The following is a 21141-nucleotide window of genomic DNA, read 5'->3' as shown; positions in this document are numbered from 1 at the left end:
GTTTTAAAATGCCACTTCAAACTAATAATGGAGTACATGTATCAGCTCATAAATAACATGTACGCAATACATTGAAAGAACTTTATTACCAAAGTTTAGAACCTAAAAACTTCCATCAAATGCCATAATTGCTCTGGTACATCATGTGTAGGAATGGGTATCAATTGTGTAAAACAATGTACATGAGTGGCATAATCAGGCATCATGGCAGACTGCATGTGATGTGCTATACTAGAGAGAGAGCTGTCACATATACTTTTAACATCGAGATAATGTATCAAATATTTCACCAAAACTTGTAGAACAGAAATAAAATGCAAATAAATTCTCAAGAATAAAATTGTCCAGGCCCTCACTTCTAAATAAGCCACTAAAGAGGCTTGATTGTAAGAGTTACAAAACTGTTTCATAAACATTTTTGTTGCAACTTAAAATAACATGACCATTTTTCCTACACCTACAGAAAGCATATTACAATAAGATTTCCATCAGTATACATCTTTAATGTTGATTCAACTCCCAAATCATCAAACCGAAACAATAATAATAATGGCCAAACTGACATATCTTTTAGCGATACATGAAAACAAGAGTATGTTACATGTCATAAATACCCTCATATATAATTTGAATTATACCAACATGTAAAATATCTGCCGTACGCCTTTAGCAATCTGATATGACATTAGTAATACAGACATTGATCAAATAGGAGCTGACAAGAAAAGCACTGGTCCCATAAATATGTTTTAACTTAAGATCTTGCATAACACAAGTGCAGTCTGATTGACTGCAAAACATGACTTTAATTTCTAAATACAACAAAAAGCTGTTTTTCATAAACCACCACTACAGCCAAAGTGCTGCTAATGAGAAGGCATATTTCACTGTAAAAAGCAAAGGAAAACCAGTACTACAAAATAGGTTCATCATGAGGAAAAAAAGGTGGGACAGAGCTCTGTGCAAGAACAATAAGCATACGTTCCTTGGAGGATTTAAGTTTTTAAAATATATGCAAAATTAGCATAATTTCATTTCAGTTCCCATTTACCATTGCTTTTCAAATGGCACTAGAATATCCCTTTCTACATGTACTTCAAAGATATTCATTCAGGCATGACACAACAAATTCCTTCATCTTCAAAAATAACTTTTTTGGCATTACTCCAAGTAAGCTTAGCGCAATGCTCAACGATACTACACATGCCTTGGTTGAGGGTCAACAATATTCATACAAAACCATGTCTTTATATTATAACCTTGCAATAAACAAGGCCTATATAGTATAAGATCCTCTAAAAAGATTGAGATTTGTGCATACATTGCAAATAGCAGATATATTTGTTTACTTTGTTATGACATTAACTTACATATTCACCTGGTAAAGAAGCATCATATGATAGCCAAAAAATTACTAAGATTGTATTATCAAAAGTACATTATAGTTAAGTTATGTTGACTATATGTAAATTATGCCCCTGTTTCAAACATTGAAGCACTATGCTTTTAAAGGCTTTCTGATAAATATATGTTCACAGCCATCAAAAGCAACTGGCAGCTATGCAGCTAGAAGCTACCCAGCAAAGGACACTCCACGGCGCTAAGCAGTGAAGACTTTGGCTTCCAGCTTGTAGACAGTTCTTCTGTTGTTCCCAGTCACTTGTGGATGTGAAGTTTTACGTGCTGTTGCCCTCTTCCATTTGTCCTAATCTGGGAACTTTCTTGGGAGGTGTAAGGTCACCACTGTCATCATCATCATCTAGGTTGGCTCTAGAAGTGTCCCTCTTTTTGTGGGCATTCTACATGAGGGAAGAGATACTTGATTGGTCTATGACTCGTGGTATACATGTATCTGGCTAAAATTAATGTATTAACCTTCAAATCCCAGGATGTGGTTTCTGGTCTGTACACACAAGCGTAAACACATGCACACACACACATACACAAACACGCACACACATACGCAAACTCCTCTATGAATCTAACTGACCATGTCACAGTCTGCCCCAGCCCTTCCCTGTGCAATTACAAATTGTCAGCTCAGAGCAATAACAAAAAGGTATTGTTGGGCATTTTAGTTAACTTCATCATAGGGAAAGTATGTTGTTTTTTGTATAATTGAAGACCTACTAATGATGACTTTAAAAAAATCATGCAATATACATGTGCCACAACTGAAAAACTTTTAAAAATTTTTCTTTCATAAGACTGAAAACTATAGACCAAAATGCTAGGAGTTACACTTAATGTTTCCTGAAACAATCCCTTGTGCCTGTAATAAAAACAATCTATATGGTCTGTTAAAAAAAAGATATAGTTCTACTTACTTTTCTATCCCACTGTTGATGTAAGTACCGCAATAGAATGTTGGTCTTCTCTGTTGTGATAACTGAAATATGATAACAACAAAAGAATCAACAAATGCAATTACACTTTAAAGACACATCTGAACTGAATAATAATTGTTGTGATACTACTTATACACAAAACATTACATGTATCATATTGTGGAAAGATGATTCTAAATCAAGGTACATCTTATTCTCTTCCATGATATCATACAAAGACGTATGGCAACTCATTTCTCTTTGACATAGCCGTATGGTACAGTGACTGTATACAAACCTACCTTGTTCTGAGGGATGGTCAGTGGTAGGGAGATATACTTGTGGTCTTCGACTCTAAAAAAAGAAAGGAACTAGAGTTCGGCGACCTCATACCTCCATGAAAATTTAGAGCTTTTGTAAATTTCATGCAATTGACTAATACATTAGCATAATTTATGCATGGTGTTGTTCATCATTGACAAACGTACACATGTCACCATTATAAAATTCCCATTATTAATCATAAAGCGGTTTTGCAATTTTTACATAAATTATGCAAATAAGTTCCACATTACCATATTTGGTATCTGCTTATATTCCACCTATCATAATTAACATGTGTTACATTTATTGAAGTCCAGTTATTGAAAACAATGGAACTAAACGATTTCCTCATTAAGTATGCAAATTAACTCCTCATTTGCATAACATGTATATCATTATGAACATCTTTGCCTAAGGTACCCGCATGCCTAATATGATGCCAATCCGTGAATCCTTTCTGCAGTTATCCTCTTTGGAATATCTTGACAAAAACGCCCCTGCAGTTCCCAAATTAAATGTTAGGGGGCTGAAACTTGCCCCACTTTGTCATGACACTGAAAGCTATTTACCAGCCAAATGTCAAGACCATATCACGTCCAAGACAAGAGATACATAGAAAAAACTGCTATGATTGAATGTTGTCATTAATTATGCAAATTTGCTACTATTTTGCATAATTAGTATTTTATATTATACAACATTGTCTAAGGTACCTACATACCAAAAATCATGAAAATCCGCTGTTCCCTTCTTGAGTTATCCTCTTCAGAAGTTTTTGACAAAAATGCCCCTGCTATCCCAAAACTAAACGCTAGGGGGCCCAAACTTATGTCATTTCTTCCTGAGCACAAGAGCTATCTAATAGTCAAAAATCGTGACCCTAGCATGTTCAGAACACCAAGATAGCAAAACCGGAAGTTGCGCTGCAGTACCAAGGGGAGCCGCTAGGGGGCCCAAAATCTAATCATTTCCAGCTTTCATCACACCCTACCAACATACCAAGTATGAAACCAATCCACCCAACCGTTCTTGAGTTATTTTGTTTACACACACACACACACACAAACACACAGACAGACACACAAACGCGGGGTAAAATATAACCTCCATGACATTTCATGGAGGTAATAAGAGGACATTTTGAGAAAGTCCATGGTAGTTGCTTTGTTTGCCAGGAAATAGTCAAAAGTTTATCATGTCTAATTCGTAAATACTATGATGGAGTGGCTCATCACGGTGCTGATAAAGACCTGGTGAAGGAAAACATGGTTAAATCTAAATATAGGTAATCACTGTCTGGGATCAGCCTATAAAAGTACACAAAGAAATGTCTGCATTCACAGATAATCATATTGCATAAAAAATTATTAAATGATCTAAACACCCCCTAGCCTGGTTACCAGACCCCAGCCAGATCTCAAGAATATAATTTTTTGAGATCGGGCTGGGGTCTAGTAACCAGGTTAACACCCCCCTTGATTCGAACAAACACTGTATTAAATGATTTGTATTTTTAATACTGCATGACGAGAGACAGCATGTTGGAGAAAATTGTGTGTTAGTATAGTAGGCCATGGGGCGGGGCTGGGGAGAGTGGGCTGTCAGAAATGACGTACAAACAACAAATTCAGACATATCGCTGCAAACGGAGTACTTCTTGCTTAGGTGACTTGTTGTCTAAACGATCAAGATTGAGATTATCCCGCAAAATAACACGTACAACAAGGTCACGTTTACATGTGATTTTAGGAGACAGCGGCGTTTTACTTACCGTCGTTTTGACGCCGGAGTCGCTATGAAACCGGGTGAAATTCGTCTGGTTATACGACGGCAATCCCTTCAAAAAGTCGCCCTAGAAAAAAAGAAATGTCGATAAGACACAACTAGTTACTTTTCAACTTCTGATACGTGAAATTAGCGAAGGTTTTGCACAAAAATCCGTAGTACAAAAAGGTAGAACAAGAAACAGCGATCTGCACCCACCATCTTGGATTCTTGAGTTCAAAGGGATGATGGGATATGTCACTTGCCCGCCTGCAGGGCGCCGCTAGGTGTCGCTTGAAAAGCTAAATCATCATTAATCTCCAAGCAGATCCTACAGTGCCATAAGATAGTATCAAAGCTGGCCAGGGAGTATAGCCGTCTAAGGGAGTCAAACGGACACCGGTAAGTTTGATACTACATTTACGTACCGTGGATCTGGTTGGAGATTAGTTGAAACCAACCTCTTTGTTGAAACATATTAAATGAAGCTGGGGAGTGTTACCTTAGTGATCCCAAGGAGGTTGAAAGAGGGAACTTTCAACCTCCTTGGTGATCCTTAGTCTCTAAGAAGACGTGTCAGCTGGATGAAAAAAGAGAAGAATTTGGTCAAATAGGGCAAAATAAGTTGCGCGGTATTTTAAAAGTTGTTTTCATTTCAAGGTAATCGTGTGCTTCAAAAAGACATCCGTGTAAGCTGCAGAGTGCAGACAGTTGGCTGATCTTGGCTGTGTGATGCAATCATTTACTTTTTGTCATCTGTTGTAAACTGAATTGAAACGTTAGCCACGTGTGAACTTTCTCCAACGCCAAAAATTACATCAAAAAGGATAAAACCTCCTTGGACCTCCTCATGACTTCCACTGGATGCCATTATACCGCGCCACATGAGAAAAAATACATGGTTGATGAATTTAAGTATTCCAAAGAGATTAACCAATGTAGCAATCCATGATGTTGAATTGGACCTTGTCAAATATTAAATGGCAAGGAGTGTCTGAATTCGAAAATATCCTACTTTTGTCACACACATCTAACTTTTAGATCCTAGATAAGAGAACGGTACACCTAAAGGCCGATGCAGCTAGCTTTCTGCTGTGATGTAAATTTAAAACCTGACAACCTTTATTGGCCCCCACTTATCGCATATTCCTAAATATGCCCTTATCTTTCATTTCACAAATATCATGCTAACGTTACATGTAGTATTTTGCAATGAAGACCCCGCCCCAGGCTGCAAGAGTACGGGTGCAAAACTGATTGGTCGTCAGCGCGGTCTGTGATTGGTTCATCTTTTCGGGACGTCACGACCAGCTGGGGCCATGTGACTTGTGAACCAAAAATAACAACAAAGAACAGGGTCTTGATCATCGTCTGGTACGCAGTAGGTTGAGCTGACGTGTCTTTATATGGTTTTTCATCAGGTTATAGTCCACGCTGAGTCATTTCTCGTTAGCCTGTGTTTTCAGGAGTGTCGCGAGAAAACTGTCACCAAACGTAGAGGCCGGTGGGCCGGGGACTACGTAGGGAACACAGAGGTAAGCCCGCGCATATTTTCTCGTGACGCAATGTTTGCCGCCATGCAGTTATGTTGTACATGCATGCATCTAGCAGGGGCGTCACTCCTAACAAAGCAGGGAGACAGAAATGTGGCCTTGAATAGTCTCTGCAGCATATTACAGCAATGAGCGTTCATCAACTGAAAGCTCCTTGATTACTGGATCACAATCGTGAAAGTTTCACAGCACTGTTGTCTATCTATCGCGACAGTGTAATGCAAATTGGTTTAGACTTAGGTAATAAATAGTCATTGTTATTATCATCAGTACATAAAGTAGGTCCACAGGCAGCTGAGGCAACTAGGGCAAGGAAAACGTATTTTACTTCTATATACATTGTATAATTATATCTGTATATATAACGTTACAAGTATATATATATACTAACATTATATATATATATTACACATTTCCCATTGCCCTAGTTGCCTCAGCAAGCCCACAGGAGATGTTTGATAACTTTTTGCAACAATTTACATGTCTTTGACCTCCTTGATTTTGCCCAAAAGTTTACTTAACAAAAGATTTCGATTACATTAGCATACTAGTAGGGCCTGATTCTGTATAGTCCCAAGGGTCACACCAACTTAAATAACTCCCCCCCCCCCCTGCTCAAGCTACATGCCAGCCAATAATGATTGATAGATGACGTCACAGATCTGACCTATTTGTCGACCCAGACATACTACTTACCAATCAGCTGTTATGATGACCAGATATGTGATATCGATGTATTTATTGCATATAGGATCGTTGAGCCATGACGTCAATCCAAGGAGGTAAATGTCAAATCCAGTCCCAATTTAGAAACCTTTTTGGTATAGATCTACAATGTACTTTTCAACATTTGGAATACTGGACCTACATCATTGTTGACTGACACTGTTATTGTGATGTATACTGACTTTTCTTTTCCTTTGCACCATGTTGGCTTTATTTTGCTAAAGGAAAAGAAGGGCGTTTTTGCAGTGTTTTAAATTTGCAGTTGAAACAGTTCTGTTTTAGGGTAGACAGTACTTATACATTTGAAATGCATATTCACTGTTTGTGGTGGAGATTCCACTGGAAAAATAACGGGAAAACAACTACAAAGTTTCAAGATTTGCAGGAATCTAGTGATAATTTCTGTGTTTCTTTCCTGATCAGGAAACATGACGGACAGCAGTCACACCAGTGACAGCGAGGGCCACATGTCTGGCTGGTCTTTGATGGACGATGATGAAGATGACATTGTGGTAAGGATATAGATCTCAACATATTCATAAATCATGATAGATAAGCTGAATATTGCTTAAAAAAACTTACAAAAAATTGGTAGATTACAGTGTTGTAACAGTGGGGTTTAAGCATTGTAAAACTGACCACGCCGACGGCTCTAGAGCTTTTGGTGTTGTGGTTTGCACGTTGGATTTGTAATCCGCCGACCCGGGTTCGATCCCCGGTATCGGCATGTTTGTTTCTTTCTGTTCTTACTCGGCCCTCTGAATTCTTACATTGGTTCCCACACCGGCCCTGTGAGTAACAGGCTAGAAATGTGCCACACAGTGAGTAACAGGCTAGTGGATGTGCCACACTGCCAATCAAGGACAGCATGTTGTGACCACCAGTTGATGACATGCTTATGTTAGAAATGCAAACTTTGGTGGTTTATACATTGTTTGTAAGTGGTAACAAGTTCTTGAAACGAGTGGAATATCTTAAAATAATGGAGTTGCTGCATATCTTTTTATTCATAATTGCATAGACAATGTGTCCAGAGCATCGGTATATTAGACCTTTATGCGGTCGTTAGCACTAGTTTGCGGTTAATTGTTGCATTTAGAAATAGTGTCTTTTGTGTGGTACATTTTTGAGACCCTGTTGTACCCAGTAAACATGTCAAAGAAGCCACAATTTTTCATTCCAACAGAACTTGACCATCTCGCAGGATGGCAGCTCTGCAGAGTATGTTGCTATGGACACATACAGTGAGGGAGAAGAAGCAAAGGAAGATGGTAAGTTGTATTTAAAGTTATAAAGCAAATCATTGCAACAGTAATGAGATATTTGAGACTTTTCAGGCTAGCAAATCAGTTTTAAAAACAAGACACTAGAAATACATGGCTAATTTCATTCTGTGCCCCACAGAGGAGACATCAACTCAGCTACCAGAATCACCACCTACCATAGAAGAATCAGTACCGGAAGATGAAGCTCCAGTAGAAAATTCAAATGCTATAGAAGATGCAGATCCAATGAAAAATGCAGCTCCTACAGAGGATGTCATCCCTAAAGAAGATGCAGCTTCTACAGACAATGCAGCAACCACTGAAGGTGCCTGTGCTTTGGAGGACCACAACCAGAGGGCACCTGTACAAAAAGTCCTGCTGAGAGAGGGCAAGAGACTGACCAGGGGGGACAGTGGAATTGTCCAGGATGACGATGCAGTGGAACAGTGGGTAAGTTTGGTAGTTTTTATACCAGAAGAAAATACAGGAAGTGTTCAGGGATCACAAGATTAACCTATGTTGCAAGCTACTGAGAATATTACAATGTGTTTTTTTGTCAGTTATGTTTTTGATATTGGACTGGTAACATCATTCAGTCTTTTGGTCATTTATGCTTCAGACCAAAACCTAGACATTAAATGGACATCTTTTCCATTTTGCAGGACAATCCACCAATCATGTCTCTGGCACCTACAGGTGAGGAGTCACCACGCCTTGTTACTACGGATACAGACTCAGACTTTGTCACCATCGACCCCAATGCTGTAGAAGACCTGGATCACCATGGCGATGGTCAAACCCTAACACCTACTTCTTTGCCTAATGGTTTTCTTAGGCGCTTTTCCTGCCTAGATGGTGTCTGTGGTGAAAAAACTAAAGAAGCTGCTGGTAGGAATATAATGTTCATTTGTAGAATTTTTTTCTCTTCTGTGTTATATCCATTGCATGGTTCACCTTTTCACTTGCTTTGGACTTAACATTTAACCACTCAAGCTATGTGACCCACATCTTAATATTCCAAAGTTCATTAAGTATGTGTGATAATGCACTGCACATCTTTCTGCTGAATTACTATTTGGTGGCTTTATTCTAAGCAGGCCCAAATCATTATCACACGGTGACTATTATGGTTCTTCTATTCCTACAGCAGTAGACACAAATGCCAATGAGACAGAGTCTGTAGCCAGTGATGGAGATGACTCCGACTTTTCCCCACCTCCCGTGGAACTCCCAAGGAGAAAACATCGCATATCTGAGCGGGAAGAACGAAGGAAAGACAACAGCTGGAACCTAACCATGATCCTGAACTGGACCATCCTGTTGGCACTCATCATCTCCATCAGTATTGCTATTGGAGATGCACTGGGTCAGACTTTCCTTAAATTTCTTGCATTGATTGATTTTTTTATGAAACTGTCAAATGAAAAATAATGTAAGGATACCTAAGTGTCGTCAAGTGTTAAAAATTTAAGATAGTTCATTTCTTGAGTGTGTGAGGCAGTGAATGTGTGAGGCAGTGAGTTTGAGTGAGTGAGTATTGTCACTGCGGAGTATATACCACATCTGAAAACAACCTCATCTTTTACCCCACAGGCTCCTCCCGTGAAAGCCACCTGGCAGCGCAGCTGAAGAACAGGCAGGTGAAACGGCTGAAGTTGATGCAGGATGAACTCATGTCTTGTCTATACAAACTGGATGTTTCCACCGACCTTGTGCATCAAACAACCAAGGTGGGGAGTCCAATTGTTTCTATATCATCTCTAATACTAGTACTGGTATTTACAGATTACAAAAAGAATGTAAGGATACCTAAGTGTTGTCAAGTCTTGCAAAAAAAATGAATATTGCAATAGCTCAATTTATAAGTGTTTGACCCACTGAGTATGATTGAATGAAAGTGTTTTTCCTTATATGAAAATAATTTACAGGAACACTTCCTTTTGTCATGCATATGGTTCATTTTTGTCCAACTAAAACAAGGTCCAATTTTATCACAGGAGTCCCATGTTGCTCTTCTTGACCAGCTTGGAGAAGACTTAGTCAGACTAAGAAACCAGCTCAATGATTCCAGACAAAGATCCCAGAAATGGAAAATCCAAGTGACCTCTTTGGAGACTGAAAATGGAGACTTAAAAATGAAACTCACCTCTGAAGAACAGGCAATGGAAGAAACTAACCAGGCCCTTGTTGAGCTCCAAGGTCAGATCGAGGCACTGGAGAGTGAGCGAAGTGACCTTGCAGGGAAACTGACTTCTCTGGAAACAGAGAGGGAAGAGGCCAACAAGCAGGCTGCAGAGGACACACAGAGTAAGGATGCACAAAACACACAGCTGAGAAACCAGCTGAAGGATGCCACTTTGGAAAATAAGGAACTTAAGCAGAAAATGGCAGATTTGGTATCAGAGCTGGAAGAACAACAGAAGGCAAATCAAGAGCAAGAAGCAAGTCTACAGGAGAGGATCCTGGCCCTGCAGAACAAAATGGTGAATCTAGAACAACAGCTGAACATAGAACGAACCCGTTCCAACAGGTGGCAGGAGCTGTACACCTCCCAACAGGAGAAGCATAAAGATCCTGAGAACAGCACAGGGCCAGACTTCTTCTCCTGCATCCATGCCTTTATCCCATCTATCAATGTGTCAGACTATACAGAGAAGTTTGGAGATGATTCTTTCCTCAACCTCACGCAGGCATTGAAGCAGCAGTTTGAACAGCTTAAAAACCACACAGAGTCAGCAGACTTTTCCACTTATACCGAGCAGGTGAAGTCAGCCATCAAGGCTCTGAAGAACACAGTGGCAGACACGATCACAACAGTCACATCAGAAGAGTTTGCAGAGGCAACAAAGGCCACAGTTGAAGGTGTAGGTGAGACCCTGAAGGACACCCTTGAAACAGTGCACAGTTATTCTCAAGAGTTTTTGAACAGTCAGGATGACAACATCGGGTCAGTGAAGAAATCCATGAAGGACAGCTTGAAGAAGGCAAAGAAGACAATAGCAGAGAACCTCAAGAAGGCCAGCAAGACTGTCCAGGAAAACTTGAAGGATGTGAAAAAGTCTGTGAAAGAATCCTGGAAGCAGGTGCGGAAGGTGCTCGACAAGGGAGTCAAGGAAACTAGAGGATGGTGGCGACAAAAGAACAAGCAGCGACAGCAGGAGGATCACCGTGGACAAGATGAAGAGGTACGAGCCCCTCCCCCAGTCCAGCCAGAGTCACCAGAACCAGAACCATCCTGCAGCTATGGGAAACGGCCTGCACATTCACGGGTCGATGAGGTTCTAGAGCAGGAGACGGCAAGAAAAATGGAAGCCAAGATCACCCCTCCCGCCACTATCTCTGAGGTTAAACCAGTAAAAGTGACAACAACAAAACAGGCGCCTGAAGAGGAACTTGAATCTTCAAAAGGACGACAGGTTAGTTGGCTTAGTTAACTCATATCCTGAGAATTTAAGTCATTTCATATTGAAGTACAAAATAGAATTTCTTTCTAAAGCTCCTTGCTTAAACACCTCAGTATTTTAGAACGGCATGAAAAGGCTTATCTGTAACCTATGTAGGCAACAGTGCAGAAGAAAGAAGAGGAAGAAGAAAAGAAAGGAAAAGTTGCAGAGAAGACGGGCCCACACCTTCCTCGAAGAAAAGCTGAGGATGCTGACCGGCGTGAAGGGGAGCCTGCACGTCATGGCAGGAGGCGGCGCAAGGATGAACCAGGTTTGTCAGGAACATATTCGTAAATCTTGTGTTCCTAAAAATTGTACACTGGCATATAGCATGTTTTAACATTTATGTCAGAAAAAATTCTTAAGTTTTTATTTGATTGGTTTATGGAATTTCAGACTACATCCCTGCAGAGAGACAGTAAGGTTTGAGATTAGATTTGCTAACATTCTTCATTTTAGGAATCTATTCCCCAAAATGAATTTTGAGCCCGGGGTATAGAGCTTTTTGCAGGTACATGGATACTCAGTACTCTATCTGTCTGTAGATGGGGATCCTGAGGATGATGGTGGCAACAACAGACCTCGCCGATTCCGACGCAGGAGAGATGAGGAAGACGACAGTGCCTCCGCCGGCCCCAGGCGACATGGCCGGGGGGATCCGGATGGTGATGGCGATGACTCAGGCGTAGAGGTGGACATCGAGGGTCGTCACCGTGCCGGGCCACGTGTGGGAAGACGGCGTGATGATGATGACGATGATGACAAAAAAGTGAGTTCTGAAGATAGTAGATTATGCTATTTAATGAATAGGTTTTTCTCAAAATGGTAGATGATGAAAAGTTGGACCCTTGCTCCTGTATGAATTTGAAGAATATCTTCTTGTTTCATGCATTCCTATTTTTCAATAAGATAGAGGATAGCAATGTAGTGTAGCTATTTTTTAAGTTTCTCACTACAACCTCCTGACTTGTTATCATAGGGAAGAAAATCCAGAGGACATGGTGAGGATGATGACGATGATGACGACATTGATAACTTCGACAAGTACCGATTGAGGCTTCGTGGCATCCTAGCAAAGATCTGTCAGCATGATGACGAAAAAAAGGAGTGTTGGGCCGACTTCTTGGACGACTACGAAGATGGCGATTGGGACAAAGATGATGACTGGGATCATGTCGATCGTGATGTGATCAAGGAGTTTGAAAGGATCCGCAGTCAGATGAAACATCACCGAAAACTAGAGAAAGCCAGAGGAAAGACAGGCAGCCAGGACAGACCACAGGCACATACAGAGCACAGCCCCAAGCACAAAGGAGGAAAGAAAGGCAGCAGTAAGAAGCCTGGTAAGAAGTGTAAAGGTCAGAAGTGCCAGGGCGACCACGCAGACTGGGTCTTCAAGCGAGCTGAGCAACGACAGCGCGAGAGGGGCAAACCAGACAACTGGTTCCTGCATCGAGCTACTGGTCGTGAAGAGGAACGATACGGTAAAACAACATTCCCTCTGTACGACAACCTCGCCAAGAGAGCACAAGCAAGGGAAAAACAGAGGACAAAGGGTTAAGTTAAAATACGTTCATATGAAAAGAGCTGACAAAGACTAGAATTTTAAAAATGACCACATGGCCAGTTCATACAAGCAACTGCAAAGTGTGACAAATTTCTGCTAGACAAGATTTGATTTGTGTTTTTGTGTGGCATAATCTATATTTGATTTTGTAAATGTACATTTTTAATGCTACAAAACATGTTATGTTGGAATCATATTACAAATTATTGTTCCCTTTAACTCAGTTGTTAAGTGCTATGAGTTACAAAATCACCATCACTCAAAAACCCAAATGTAACATATCATTGTCTTTACGTGGTATGACAGTCAAATTATGGTAAGTCTCAAAATGAACATTGATGTTCAAGCATTTTGCGTATTTTTACTAAGTACAAAAATCATACACATGGTTGTGCATGTAGACATAGACTGAATCACTTTGAAAAAGTAGGATTTTATTTCGTTTTCTAACACTGCTTTGTATGCTTCAAAGATTAAAAAAGCAGTTATTCAAATGTACTTTAATTTGTTTGTTTGTACCATATTATTTGGTGTTTCCCAATCTATCAATAGCATTTAATGCAGTGATAAACATGTACATTTTAAAGATAATAGATCGGAATGAACACAGGTACTGACAAATCAATAAGAAGCTGTGCTGTAGCATTCATGTATGCTACATAAACCAGAATTCTAGACTTTTGATATTTCATATCTAAAGACGCTCTCTCTTTCTTACTCTTTAAAATATTTTTATTTAATCTAAAATAGCATACAGGGGGTGTGACAATGTTTCAATTACAACAACCAAAATTCTGAAATACAAACAGCTGAAATCAATCATTATGCAGCTCTGGAATTGATACAGGAAATAATGTGTTGAGGTTTTTTTCTGTTCGTTTTCATTCTGTTATTTAAAAGATCCCCCTTTCATTTTGTTATTTAAAAGAATAGGTTTTAAAAAGTATCAATCTAAAGTACTTTTGAGTATGCATGAGTAAGAAGTTAAGATATTAATATGTTATGATTTGTCATCATGACATCTTTAGGAATATGTTATGGAGCTCTCTGTTGTATAAGTTATGTGGCCTGCTGTTGACAGTAGACTTGCACATAGTTGCCAATTCTTCTTTCCAATGTGATGTGGGTGTGGAAGTATTCTGCACACTGAAAGGAATTTAAATCAAACATAACTTACACTGGCAATGGTATCAGTGAAAAAATTGTAAACAAGAAAAAGCTACTACATGTATGACTACTGATTGTGAAAAAAAAACTAAACAGGAACAACACTACATGTTAATTTTTAGAGTGCTGTGATACTCCAGCAACACTTGAAAAGTGAATCACACCGAGTAATCTTGTTCTCAGGCTACCTTAGGAGGTGCTAGCTGCTACAGAGTTCATGTTATGGTGTGGAAGAGAATAAAGTACCTCAATGATGGTTGATAGTGTTTCTGATTTAATGTTTACGCTACTGTTTTTAAAAAAAGTATGATTTCCAGTTTAAAACTCCATTCTACATGACAATACTAGTACTTAATCAAAATACACATTCAAGTAAGAAGATTAGAATTACTTTTAGTAATGCAACAGAGTATGCTTTGAAAGGATAAGGAAAATGAAAAGAGTACAGAACATACCTTGGAAAATTGTTTCTCTGTGAGGAAGTCTTCTATGTCCTGTAGTAGTACAAAGGTATATAGTTCATACTATAGTTAATACTAACCTGTTAGATGAAATGCTTTTCAGCACCACAACATTGTTAATTTGGAGGCATCACATTGGATATAATCCTATCTACATGTATTTTCGATAACTAAACTAAAAAGGTTCAAGATGTGTGATACTGTACTAGTATTATTAGAGGGTGCAGAGGGTAGATGTACTACCTGTTGCTGTGAAATCCCTTTTAGTTTTTAGACTATACACTTAGTTACCACTATACTGGTGCAACAGTTTAGGTTATGGGGGCATCAAAGGAGTAGGAAAGACTAGATCTGAACCTTGCTAAAGGCCATAGTAACATAGGCCTCTTACCAAATGTAGAGTGTTGAACATGACAAGATGTGTTGGGAGTGGGACATCTGGCCCATGGTTGTTTTTCAACCATGCCGAGGGGTCCTGGTAAAATATGTCAGCTTCATCCATGTAGTCTGGTCTTCTCTCCAAGTCAGGGGGACATTCCAAAAACCTCATGTTGATGTTGTGGTGAACATGACTAAGATTTCCAGTGGAGAAGAGCAAATGTGTATTCTATACACTAAACAATATTGGTGCTATATGTACAAAAATGTATGTTAAGAAATCATCCTTATCCATTCTACCAAACTCAACTTTGAAGAGTTACATTTTGTAGATTTGAAAAAAAAAATCAACCCAAATTATCATCAGGGACAAGTTCACCTTCAGACTTTTTTACATCCCCTGACCCCTGTTATGGATTTTCTTCTTTCTGCACAGAGTAGGACAGTGCCTCCCTAAAAACATGCAGCTCTTATCTGTGACTAACCTGACTCATGAGTCTTACTGAGTCTTACTTACTTATCTTGTTGAGAAAATACATCAATCAAACAAGACTATCCAACGCACCTGTAAAAGGGAGTTGAATGGCAAGGCATAAGGAACAACACAGACATGTCCTGCCCATGTCTGTCTGCTTCCTGGCTCAGGAATGACATGACGTCCACAGTGCCTCTCTGGTGCACCAGGCTGGTGTACAGGGCCAGGGGGAGGTTAGTCACCAGAAGGAACACCACTGTGGTGACCCGCAGCCATGGAGTCAGCCAGTGTAACCACAGGCCTGGGAGAAAACACCACACTGATACAGCAAAACTGCCTAAAGATGGACCAAATAAGCACATTGGACCAATAAAGTACTGTCTATATAAACAGGTACATTGTCACTTTAGACAGAATTGCTTGTGATAAGGGGAAAATTATCTACGGGCCCGCCAAAAAGTGGTTAAATTGGCCGGGACGTCCATACGAAGAGGTGCGCATGCGTCCACAGTCAAGTTTGACTGTAAATTTATAGACAGCACATGTGGTGCAGAGGCTATCAACCCTGTGTTTGGGTTGTTACCCTAAAGCCTATTTTTCCTTGTACTTATCAAGAGGAAAGGGAATTCCCATGGTACATTGGGACTGTACATACTGTACCATTCTAGGCAGAAGATTTGTTTTCCTGTAACTTGTGTAAGGTACATTTTGTACTCTGGATTGAGACATATTTTAATTTTTTTTGCAGTAAAATCATAAACATGTAGCCTCTTGCACTCCCTAACTTTAGGCCAGTCTTCTGGTCACTGCCCTTCCAAGAATAGTGGTAACAAATGTTTGGCATTTGCATATTCAGCTACATGCTGGCATATTTCCCTGCCTTACTGGCTTTAGACTAAGTTTAGTGCCATCCAGGCAAGAGTGGTATTTTAGGCTTCACACGATGCGAAGTGAATTGGCAGTTGATAAAACTGAGAAACAGTCCTGTAGCGTAATATTCATTAAAGCATCCTGAGTAAGGATGTAATCATTTTTCACCTCACAATATTTATCAGTATACTAGTAGCTGGTATAACCACCCTTCAGCATGACACACCAGCTCCACAGGCACTCAGTGCTACAGCAGCTGGTCATATCACACTAACAACCTGTCACATGTAACCTTTGCACATCTAGCTGTAAGTGTTGTTTATACCTAAGGAGGCTCAGCCTACAGAACTTGGTGATGAGTCCCATTCTATGATAGTTCTGAAGAAAAACAAACTTTTAATGACAAGAAATGGAATCAACTTACCACAAGACATCATGGCTAGAGGCACTACTGGCATGATGAAACGAAACTCCTTGTGACCAAGGAAGCTGGAGAAACAGTGGTGATTCATTAGCACTGGAAATATTCATAATTGATTTGTACAAAGTGATCATGTAACTGATGTTACCACTAATATAATATCCACATCAAAGGTTTTATCACATTTTCTGTGTAGCTTTTGTTGAAAAGGTTATAAAATTTAAGGTAAAATCAAAGAATACTGTATCTACTGTATTTTGTTGTATTTGCTGTAATGAGCTCTATCATTAACTTTTGTCTGATATTTGATTGACTCCAACTACAAATGTACATTAGCAGTCATATCTGCCACCACTAATAACCCCAAAAAGCTTTACACACACTTATGTATGGGATCATCCTCCTGAGCTGGCTGTTGGTTGATCCATACTTAATTCTGAACAGCCCTATCAAACATAAGGACGCTAACCTGTACACCACTACTGTCCATAGAATGACCAGCAAAGCCAGCATTTGCTTCCTCCAGAACTTCACAGAACCGAAGATGAAGGGAATAAGTTGTGTTGCCATGGTAACAGGGAAGCCCTGGCTGATGTACCAGTGCCAGGGGTGGCTGCCGTAGAATGAGCCCATGTTACTCAGGACGTTGAACTCCAGGAAGTTGTACTGAACCAGCACCCACTTCAAGAACAAAACACAACACTTGTAAAATAGACACAAAGAAACAAGATGACTAACAAGATCTGATTCTGAGTGCAAGAAACTGGCAAATTCTAGACTTTTTCAAGCTTTTCTTCATCTTGATTAAAACAAACATATTACACTTTCAGATTGGAATGATAAATGTATTACAAGTATACAATATAAATGCTGTCAGAATCAAACACTACTGGCAAAACATCTAATAGTATTTCAAGGTCTTGAAAGTTGCTCTACATTCTGTATATGCTACTGTACAGACCTTCCCATAGAAAATCCTGTCGATAACAGCAGACCATGTGAGAGCCCCTAATCTGCAACAGATGAAAGACGCAAAATATTTCAGACTATCAGCCAAGTAACTTTAATGAGTCACTATGGTACTCTTCAATTCAAAATATCATTGTTACAGAATCCAAGATCCGGGTATTAAAAAAGCAATTTACACATACCCAACTGGTATAAAGTGCAGAGTGACTGTATGCAGCTTGCTCCCACTGTTGACTAAATGTAGCATGCACAATGGAATCCACATGATGGCTGCTGTGGGTCTCACCACACAGGACAGAGCAGCGAGACTCAGATACATCACCACCTGTTTACTGTGGGAACAGGAAAGACTGAGTAACTCACTCGGATTGTTAATCTATATGGGTAACTAACAAAGTAAATTCTGAAATTGCTACCTTCAGGACAATAACTGTTACATGTAAATATAATAATTTCAAATATACATGCACCCATGCGGTCAAAACTGCCTAAGAAGACTACTCAGGGAACCAACAAAATCTGGTCAACGTGGACAGGTGGTTACCAGTACTGCAGACAGGATTGTGTTGACGGGATATATTGTCTAGGGGACCACATTGGCAATCCCTAGGTGATCCCTATGTAGAGGTGGTCACTTGTACAGGAAATGTGGCTGCATTTGACATCAACAATGAAAAACAACACTCCAGACTCAGTTATCAAAAACAAACCTTGACCCTGTTGTTGAAGCTTCCTGTGGCCAGGGATAGTAGTACAGAGCAGCTGTAGTGAGGACTGTTTCCATGGAGTTGGTCAGAGTTCTGGGTCCACAATAAAACATAAACCAAGACAGAATCTGGCACAATAGCTGGCAAATTTGTTATGGAATCATCACACACTGGTACAAACCGTACAACACATTTTCTATTGTAAGGCATGGGCTTTCATACATTGTACCTTGTAAACAAGAATTATATATCCTAGTACATGTACTTGCCAACCACAATTCATGCAAATTGATTACTTACTGTTTTCCCCTCTATTGTGAACATACTTTACTTCTATTTGATTTTGAATTGGCACATGCAAAAGGATACAGTCCACTGTGCTACACCTTCGCCATGTAACTTCCTGGTGACCTTAAATAGGTAAAGGTCACATAGTGCTGTAAAGAATCCCTGGAGTAGTCTTGGGAGAAGAACCTGTAAATTAGGGGTAATAATATTTCATGTTGAATTGCACCAACTGCACTAGTGGATTAACTGATTGTATCAGTACATGTACATTCAGCAATTGCATGCAAACTGACTGAAACCGCAATTTGGATCTCTGTTGACATTGGCTCAGATCATGACCTCCACAGGTGTAAAGTTGCCAATTTTGACAGATTGCAATTCATACCAGTAGATGTGACAACATACCATCATCACATTAACTTACCAATAAGGTGACACTGTCCAGCCTGAAGACAGCCAGACCCTTGTAAAGGGCAGCAAACACCAGTGGGTAAGTGAACCCTCGCAGCCCTGCCTGCCACTCCCATGTTAGGTAACCATAGGTTTCACTGGTTAAGGAAAACATACAACTTTACAAGTACTGGTACTACTACTACCATAGTACAGGAATGGAGAATTTATACAAATTTGTCATGATCCTATTCAAACACTAGAGTTGTCTATTACAAAGTATTAGAGTGCAGCACAGAGCGAAAGTGCCAAAACTTCCCTGCCAACAGAATGGCTGATGTTTTCTGGGTAACGTCAGTCATGGCACTTGTTTCACAAAATCATGACCATAACAAATGAGCTACATACAAGGTACCATTCTAAAGGAGAATATACAACTTTCATGAACAATCATATGTCTTAATAAACATTGTATCATTTTAAAGGACAATGAATAGGCTTTCCAATTACTGTATAATAAATGCAACTGATAAAATCATAAAGTATTCACAGAGATATGATTGATCAAATTCAAGTTTCTGAGCTTTTTGAGCTGTGTTTATACATATAAGAAAATTGGAAACTCTGTAACTTGTGTAAGTGTTGGGAATAAAGAGGGGGGTTAACAATCAATTTCTCTAAAAATTATTATGAAGGATATCCAAAGACCATATGGTGTGCCACCTCCATAGACTGCCAGTACTCATCAGGCACATGTGCTGTCTGTACCACTGCTGCATTCAGCAACCGCACAGTCAGCAGCACCACGAACAACTGTCCGTCTCCTGCAGCAGAAAACTTCATGTCATCACAATTTAGGATCAGAGCGATTTGGATCATTACCAACTTGGACAAGTCAACTCACGGGGTTCTGACACCAGCTTTTGGGATCAGCTGTCACCGATCTTTTCGCCCGCTATCTTTTTGATCCATCCAGAGCATTCGTCCACAGACAAACACTCTACTAGTAGTACTACCCTACAGCCTATGGTCAAATCAGAAAAACATTTTTTGGGGGATAGGTGTAAGTTTAGGACTCAACCTCAGTGTTGGGTTAGGATTAGGGTTATGAATTGGATTATGACTCAACCTGGATGTTGGTCCGAGTTGGTCAGATTGAAGTTCGTAACAGGTGCGATGCATCCAACATCCAGCACATTTCACATTTGTAACCTACTGTAAATCATTAATATCTGCGATGGTTGGAGGGCTTTCACTGTGTTTTGATTTTACAGTTGAAAAAAATAAACTCTGTTAACTATTAGTATTCGCCATAATTTTCAAGACAGAGTCATGTAACGTTACATGTGTAACGGCGTATGTTGCAATGAATTTTACAGTACAGAAATATCAATGGCAAATATAAAGGAAATAGGCTGTTGAAATAAAATTGAGAAGGGGGAATTAAGAGGACTCAATATCTAATTCAACTCATTTCTTACAACTTACCTAATGACAGTAACGTGCTAGAACTTTCCCTTTCGTTTGATGCTGTTTCCACCACCGGTCCTGTAGAAGCACCCCTCCCCAACGGGGGCTTTAGTTCGCCCGCAGCCGTCAGGGCTCCTGGTCCATGTCCAAGTTCCACCTTCAAAGGTCCACGGGAACGAAGGTTGTACTGAGACATTACTCTTGTCTCTGTTTGTTTAGCAGTTGATGTGAGAGAATGACCCCCAAAATGAAACGCTTCTCCAAGACACTGCAGAAAGTGAAAACAAATTAGGCGCCTCAACTTTGACCTCGAGTGAGTTGGTCTCACTCTACAGTTTGAATGATTGCTGCAAAGCTCTGCAAAGCAAACGAGAACTCTGACCCTTTAGTAGCCTACAGTCAGAGTAGAGTCGACTTTAAATGCATTTATTCTTGAATATATCAAAGGCTGCTAATTCAAAGCGTTGTCAGAGTTGTAATACGATACAATAGCATTTTGCAACTGAACTGTGTGCCGATACCAAATGTTGATATTATAATTAGCTGTTTATTGTAGATCACTACGCCACTGTATAG

The 21141-nt window shown here is 39.8% G+C and overlaps 3 protein-coding genes across 7 annotated transcripts; 1 reads left to right on the top strand and 2 right to left on the bottom strand.

Annotated features, from left to right (window-relative positions):
• Nucleotides 1-67: 67 nt before the first annotated feature.
• Nucleotides 68-4772, bottom strand: LOC118407004 (DET1- and DDB1-associated protein 1-like). The gene is made up of 5 exons (XM_035807418.1): nucleotides 4635-4772; nucleotides 4423-4503; nucleotides 2630-2681; nucleotides 2328-2389; nucleotides 68-1799 (listed from the first exon to the last, which is right to left on the bottom strand). Exons 1-5 carry the CDS (start codon nucleotides 4635-4637, stop codon nucleotides 1677-1679), a joined length of 321 nt encoding a protein of 106 aa, XP_035663311.1. The 5' UTR covers nucleotides 4638-4772; the 3' UTR covers nucleotides 68-1676.
• Nucleotides 4773-5728: 956 nt separating this feature from the next.
• LOC118406868 lies at nucleotides 5729-14395 on the top strand. Of its 5 annotated transcripts, none has more exons than XM_035807274.1 (11): nucleotides 5729-5950; nucleotides 7118-7206; nucleotides 7881-7965; nucleotides 8099-8409; nucleotides 8622-8847; nucleotides 9107-9325; nucleotides 9553-9689; nucleotides 9957-11375; nucleotides 11520-11673; nucleotides 11948-12171; nucleotides 12382-14395. In XM_035807274.1, exons 2-11 carry the CDS (start codon nucleotides 7123-7125, stop codon nucleotides 12961-12963), a joined length of 3441 nt encoding a protein of 1146 aa, XP_035663167.1. In that variant the 5' UTR covers nucleotides 5729-5950; nucleotides 7118-7122; the 3' UTR covers nucleotides 12964-14395. The 5 variants fall into 5 exon arrangements, with proteins under 5 accessions (XP_035663167.1, XP_035663184.1, XP_035663175.1 ...); XM_035807291.1 differs by lacking the exon at nucleotides 5729-5950 and adding an exon at nucleotides 6711-6750 and having other exon boundaries at nucleotides 8622-8751; nucleotides 9110-9325; XM_035807282.1 differs by lacking the exon at nucleotides 5729-5950 and adding an exon at nucleotides 6711-6750 and having other exon boundaries at nucleotides 8622-8751.
• Nucleotides 13386-20865, bottom strand: LOC118406927 (GPI mannosyltransferase 3-like). Its single transcript, XM_035807335.1, has 13 exons — nucleotides 20584-20865; nucleotides 19796-19919; nucleotides 19130-19247; nucleotides 18787-18891; nucleotides 18421-18557; nucleotides 17893-18042; nucleotides 17703-17754; nucleotides 17211-17422; nucleotides 16745-16809; nucleotides 15541-15751; nucleotides 14989-15169; nucleotides 14592-14630; nucleotides 13386-14115 (listed from the first exon to the last, which is right to left on the bottom strand). Exons 1-13 carry the CDS (start codon nucleotides 20759-20761, stop codon nucleotides 14029-14031), a joined length of 1659 nt encoding a protein of 552 aa, XP_035663228.1. The 5' UTR covers nucleotides 20762-20865; the 3' UTR covers nucleotides 13386-14028.
• Between the last annotated feature and the right edge of the window lie 276 nt (nucleotides 20866-21141).

This window comes from Branchiostoma floridae, chromosome 2, assembly GCF_000003815.2.
Source record: "Branchiostoma floridae strain S238N-H82 chromosome 2, Bfl_VNyyK, whole genome shotgun sequence".
Lineage (NCBI taxonomy): Eukaryota > Metazoa > Chordata > Leptocardii > Amphioxiformes > Branchiostomatidae > Branchiostoma > Branchiostoma floridae.
This window is presented reverse-complemented; position numbering and strand designations above follow the sequence as displayed.